Genomic DNA, 6,900 nt, shown 5'->3' with positions numbered 1-6,900 from the left:
ATCCTGCTGATATGTTTGTCAGGTGACAGGTCATCTTTTATAAGCCAACCTGTCACTTGTGTGTATTTACCTGGTTGTATTTACCAAGTTGCATTTACTAGTTGTATTATACAGGAAGAAAGCTATGCTCATGGTGACCCATCTTTGTATCTTTCAGCATAAAGTTTTTTCTTAAAATCTTGAATAGTGTTTGCACACACTGTTTTGTTGTCTAATTTGTTCCAAGTATCTATCACTCTGTGTGGGAAGCTGTTCCTTTTCAGATCTCTTCTGTAACTATCCTTTTTTAGTTTCTTTTCATGTCCTCTTGTTTTACCATTATCCCATATTAACAAGTCATTCTTATCTAAGACTTCCATTCCTTTCATTATTCTATAGATAGTCAGCAAGTGTGTGTGTCTGTGTGTGTGTGTGTGTATTTACCTAATTGTAGTGTACAGGAAAGGATAAAACACTTCTTGGGTCCTGTCTCATATTGTCTAATTTTCTTATATGCCTAGACTCAAATTCATGTACAGTTCCAACTAAATCTATATCCTTGATTTCCAATTATCATACTTAGATTGAACTTATGTATTGTTAGAGCTTGGGCTATATTATCTTCTAAGCTATTCCACATATACATCTATATGGAAAACTGTATTTCTTCACATCCTTGTAGACATATGGTCTTTCTTAATTTACTTCCATGACCTTAAAGCCCTCCCATCTTTAATCAGGAGATCTCTTCTATCAATGCAATCTATCCCCTTTAGTGACCTGAACACTGTAATCATGTCACCTCTTTCTCTTTGATCTTTCAAAGTTGGTAGACCCACTGCTTTTAGTCTCTCCCCATATGGTTTATCTGCCAGGCTGGGGACCAGTTTGGTTACTGCCCTTTGTATTCTCTTGATCTTGCTCACATCCTTCACTCTGTGTGGGGACCATACTACTGATACATATTCCAGTCTTGGACATATCAAGGTTTCAATTATTTTTTTCATCATCTCTGTTATCCATATAATAGATACTACAGTGAGACTACTCATTAACGGACATTAATTAGCTGTGTTTGCGGTGTTTTCACTGTGTTTTTGGTGCTGTTGTTTAGTGCGTGCAATCACAATGCCACCCAAAAACCACTCCTAAACACCGAAAACACAGCGAAAACATCGCAAACATAGCTAATTAACGTCCGTTAACCCATTAAACTCCGATGACAAGATGTCTTGTCATTTGGTCAAATAAAACAAAAAATCATAATAAAACAACAAAATGTTTGATGATCAAACAGCACCAGAAAAATATGATGTCATCAGTCCTCCTCGAGGAGGAGGACTGATGACATATTTTTCTGGTGCTGTTTGATCATCAAACATTTTGTTGTTTTATTATGATTTTTTGTTTTATTTGACCAAATGACAAGACATCTTGTCATCGGAGTTTAATGGGTTAATGAGAGGTCTCACTGTACTTTAATCTTCCGCAGTAGTCCATATGTCTCTCCCACAATCCTGCTGATATGTCTGTTAGGTGACAGGGAGGGAGGGATGGTGAATGGAAGTGGCATATGTGGGGATGGAATGGGTGGGAGTGGTTTTTATAAATTTGTTTTTTTGGTTACTTCCCTTGTAAGGGGGAAAAAGACTTTGTATATATGTGTATGAATATACAAATATACCACTAGATTGGTTTCCCTCTTTTACTTTCTTGTATTGACTAATCCTAAATCCAAAAAGTTTGTTAGTCTGAAATACATGATTTACTATTACCTTCAGGTACTATGGATGTTTGGGATCCTCTATAGGAGTGATCCATGTTAAATGATTGAATGATTAGAAACTTATATTATGTGACCTGTTATACATTCATAGGAAATATAATGCATGTCAACTATATTTAATTCTATTGCAGATACTGGAGGAGTCAAGTCTTTGAAAAATTACTTGACATATGTAGTACTGTACATAGCCAGATGCATATCAGTAAAACAACTTTGGTTTAACAGGTAAGACATCTTTCAGGAATGATGTACTGTTGGATACATTATAATTTTATAAGACTTTCTTATGACACCAATATTAACTTAAATTAATAATTAGGCTCTTCTTTCCTGCCATTCTTGAATTCCAAACCTCTGCCCTATACAGTTTCATGGGCACAATTATCTATGTAGTCTTTTCTTTCCCTTCATGCCCAATTTTTTCATGGCATTGTTCACTCCTCCCAAGACATATACTTGCTTTCACTCTGTGATCTGTATCCACCATGTTCCTCCAGTCCCTGCTACGTATCCTAAATACTTAAAACTCTTCATTTCCTCCAGCATCTTTCCTTTAAGACTTACCCCAACTCACTGTCACCCTTACTCCATATACATCTTGTTACCCTACTTTTGGCCACATATAATTTCAGCTTCCTCATTTCATATATATTCTTCAACTCTTCCATTAGCTGCCTCAGATCCTCTTTTGACCCAGCCACAATTTACCTTCTTGTGTTTTATGGGATGGGAACTATGCTCATAGTGACCCATTTTTGTATCTCTCCATATCAAGTTTATTCTTGAAATTGTGTATAGTTCTGGCATTCACTGTTTCTCTGTTCAGTTTGTTCCAGACATCGATCACTCTGTGTGGGAAGCTATTTTTTTTTTTCAGGTCTCTTCTGTAACTGTCTTTCTTTAGTTTCTTTTCATGTCCTCTTGTTTCTCTTTTGTCCCATTTTAATAGTTTGTCTCCATCAAGAACTTCCATCCTTTTCATAATTCTTAAAATGGTCAACAAATTGCCTCTTTCCCTTCTCTGCTCTAGTGTTGACAGCTGTAATTTCTCCAATCTTTGTTCATATGTCAGATTTGATAGTGTGGGTGCCATTTTTGTCACTGCTCTTTGGATTCTTTCTAATTTTCTTATGTGTTTTTTGTTGTAGGTGCCTACAGTATTATCTGCAAACAACAACTGGCTTCTTCCATTTCCTTCCATTTTCACTTACTGTTTCCAACCCTCCACCCATCACCCTTGCTTATACCTCCTGCACCACCCCATTCATTCAGCCCCACTTTCACCACAAACCACTTTCTCCATTCCCTAGCCTAACACAAGCTCTACTACTTATGTAAAATGTAAAAACTTTTGACAGCCCACAAATGCCTTCTCCCTATTATATATCTGCAATACATTTCACATTGCTTTCCCATCAACCTTTTCATATGCCTTCTCCAAATCCATAAAAAAATCCTTACAATCATCTCTACCTTGTACCAAAAACTTCTTGTGTATTTGATTTACTACGAACTTTTGATCCACATACTCTCTTCCTTTCCTAAACCTACACTGTTCTTCCCCAATTACTCCCTTTGTCCCCCTCCCATAAGTTTTTCAGACTACACTTAATAGGCTGATCCCTCTAACGCTACTATATTCATACTTGTACCTTGTTCCTTTATCTAATGGCATTACAAGCACTCTTTAATTACTCTGGCACATACCTTGCCCTTAATCACACCTTAAACAACCTCACTAGCTTGTCCACTACAACTGGTCTTCCTTTCATCAGGTACACCATGTGACACCCATCTCACCCAAATACCTTACCGGCTTTCATCACTTTCAGTACTCTTTGTATATATTTTTGATGGGGCACTACTTATTTTATTGAATAGTTTCACTTTTATAATTTTCTTTAATTATTATTCTATTTGTAAAGTTATTCAGTAGATAGTCATAGAAAATTATCGTTATTTGAATGAATTTTCCTTCCCGGTTGTTTTATGTTTGATGGTTAAGCATTTTGTCTCTGCCCATGTTTTACTTGATGAAATGTCTTGTTTCTTCAGTGTAAAGGTACTTCATTCACCATGAAATTCCATTTCATAAATATTAAATGTTGGTCATGTCCTGCATAGAATATCAACAGAATAAGTATTGTGTATGTGAACAGTCAGTCTTTTCATTGAGATCTCCAAGAAAAGCAAGATTTAGTGAAAGATGAAACTATGCTTATTTAAGACAGATTCTTATCATGGTGCAATGTAAGTGTCTGTATGAAGGTTCACTTTGTGTATTTTTATGATATGTTTGTCAGGCAAGGGATATTATATTAGGTAAAATGATGCTTGGAGAGGGTAACTATGAAACTTCCTCAGTTCAGATTTACATGTAAAATTTGATTGTCTGACATATGTAATTGTCAAGGAAGGCAAGACTGCATACACAGAATTTAATATTAGTTTTTCTAAGAGAAGTACTATTGTGCTTTAGATATTCCCTTTTTCAAAACATGCAGTATGAATTACTCCATGTCAGTGACAAACTGTAAGCACCTGCAAGTTTTAGTCCTGAAAGATAGACATTGGAACATAATCCTTCTTGCCATTCTCAAAACCTGTCAATACCCTCACCTACATCTGGAGCCTTGCACATCCTCCAATCGACTGGTACACTTCTTTCCTCTAGATGCACATTAAACAGTTTGTCAACTTCAATTCCTCCACCTTTTCACATAAGAAGTGATGAGAACTAGTAACTGCTCCCTTTCTATCACTATAAGCCAGTGACATTAATATAACACACAGTCCATTGTTTCAAGATATTAATGGGAAGTGCCTGGAATCATTGCTACCTACTGTGGGGCCATGAGTATCCAGTCATCGGAACTCTACAGTAACCATTACATATTATTATGACTGCTTCTTCACTGTCAAGAAATAAATGGATTGAATTTTTTTCTTCTGAAGGTTGATGACACTCTTAAGAAATCGTATTATCTCTTGTATTATGTATATATGAAAGTCTAAGGAGAAAACATTAATGAAATTGTTTATTTTCATATTCTTCAAAGGTACAAGAAGAATCAACAATGTTCGACCCTTCGTATGGAAATGAAGCACCAGCAAATAGAAACACTACTAAGGAAGGAACAGTGAAGTTAGAAGATATAAATAGAAGACCAGTAACAACTGCATCAGGAAATGAATCCTCTTCAAGATCATCTTCTGTAAATACGGCAGATAAGCCCATTGCAAGGGAAAGACTTTATCCGTGCAAATTTTGCAAAGCTTCATTTTATACTTCGAATAACCTTAATGAACACATTAAAGTTCACACCGGGGAAAAACCCCATTCATGTAGCATGTGTGAGGCGACGTTTGCTCGTGTCTCCAATCTAAAGATGCATATTCTGACCCACACAGGCGAGAGACCGTACCAATGTAACATATGCGAGGCATCGTTTACTCAGTCATCTACCCTAAATGCTCATATTAGGGTTCACACAGGTGAAAAGCCGTATCGTTGTTCTATTTGCGGTGCAGTGTTCGCCAGGTCTTCTGGTTACACGAGGCATATGAGAATTCATACAGGCGATAAGCCGTACAAATGTTCAGTTTGTGACGCTTCGTTCACTCACTCCTCTGGACTGCAGGTGCATATGAGAGCTCATACAGGCGAAAGGCCGTACAAGTGTCATGTCTGCGAGGCTTCGTTTTCTCAGTTGTCCAGCATGAAAAAACACGACCTGGTGCATACACGTAAGAAACCTCACCAGTGTACCTTTTGCTTGGCGTCATTCACTCAAGCAGGGAACTTAAGGAGGCACATACTCACTCACACAGGTGAACGACCTCATAAATGTTCTTGTTGTGATGCCTCATTCTCTGAATCAAATGCCTTGAAGGTTCACATGAGAATTCACACAGGAGAGAGGCCGTTCAAGTGTCAACTTTGTGACGTAGCATTTCATCAATCGTTCAATCTTAAGAGACATATGCAAACGCACATGAAAGTGAGGTCTCATGAATGCACTCTTTGCGAAACTTCATTTTCTGATAAGTCAGAATTGAAACTTCATATGAGAATCCACAGAGGTCAAGAGCCTCATCATTGTATTCATTGTGGCTTTGCTTCCTTTTATCCTAGTCAATTAAAGAGGCATCTAAAAACTCATGCTGGTCAAATGTCTGTCGACAATAATTCTGTTGAAGTTGCCTTGGAGTCCAATAGAAGTCGTACATCAAGACAAACCCACTCGCATTCAAAAATCATTCCACAGTCTTCTAAAGAATGTGTTTTTCCTGAGGATTACGGTACTAAAATCCGTGAAGGTAAAGATGAGATGACTATGGGATGTTTTGCTCCAAATAACCTCTTTAATGATTCATTAATATTTCAAAGAGAAATTAAAGAGGAAACGTCAGCAAACACTGAAAGTTTAACTAGTATTTCACATAATTTTGCAGTTATTCCGGGGGAAATGGTAGAAGTAAAACTTGAGGAACGAGAACGTATACTTAATGACATCAGTTAGTGGGTTAGCAAAATGTCCCTATACAATTGTGTTCATAGAGGTTGAGATGGGGACTGAAACGATACTTCAAAATGGGAGTTAAATAGTGTGTAAGTTTTAATGATAATTATTACAATAGAATTAAGACTATGTTGGTATGAAATAGTGTTGCAAAAAATAAAAGGGAAAAAGAATGCATAGTAAAGCTTATATTATCATGTTGATTTTATTATCAAACCCCACTCCTTCAAGAGCCAACACTGATGAAAAGAAAAGGATTAACCCCCAAAGGTATAATGCCTCGAGACCAGAGCAAAGCATCCAATTAGCTTCCAGATTGGATTAAAAACCCTCACCTATACATGGAGGTCCAGCCATAAGTACCAATATCTGATTTCCTAAAATAGGCCCAATCCTTATTCACTTCATGCTATTTTCTTAGAGTGGCACACTACCACCTGCCCTCCCATGTCTTCTACAAACCTAGTGATCAATCCATTACCCCAGATCTTTCTTTAGAACCCCCATGTCTCCCAGCTAACTGATAACAGCCATTAAGTTACTCAAGAAGTGTTGTGTTGTTAGTATGGCTAGGATGGGGCAGTGTAAAATGATGTTCACTGTCTTCTTTGT

At 37.1% G+C, this 6,900-nt stretch overlaps 1 protein-coding gene across 1 annotated transcript in view; it reads left to right on the top strand.

Annotated features, from left to right (window-relative positions):
• Window positions 1-6,490, top strand: part of LOC143031563 (uncharacterized) — an 8,058-nt gene extending 1,568 nt beyond the window's left edge. The window contains exons 2-3 of the mRNA XM_076195580.1: window positions 1,897-1,990; window positions 4,825-6,490. Of these exons, the coding sequence (XP_076051695.1) occupies window positions 4,843-6,288 (1,446 nt within the window). The 5' untranslated portion in view covers window positions 1,897-1,990; window positions 4,825-4,842 and the 3' untranslated portion in view covers window positions 6,289-6,490. The remainder of the gene's footprint in view (window positions 1-1,896; window positions 1,991-4,824) is intronic.
• The last annotated feature ends 410 nt before the right edge of the window (window positions 6,491-6,900 follow it).

Source organism: Oratosquilla oratoria, chromosome 12 (genome assembly GCF_046742065.1).
Source record: "Oratosquilla oratoria isolate Oo_2021 chromosome 12, ASM4674206v1, whole genome shotgun sequence".
NCBI classification, from domain to species: Eukaryota; Metazoa; Arthropoda; class Malacostraca; order Stomatopoda; family Squillidae; genus Oratosquilla; species Oratosquilla oratoria.
This window is presented reverse-complemented; position numbering and strand designations above follow the sequence as displayed.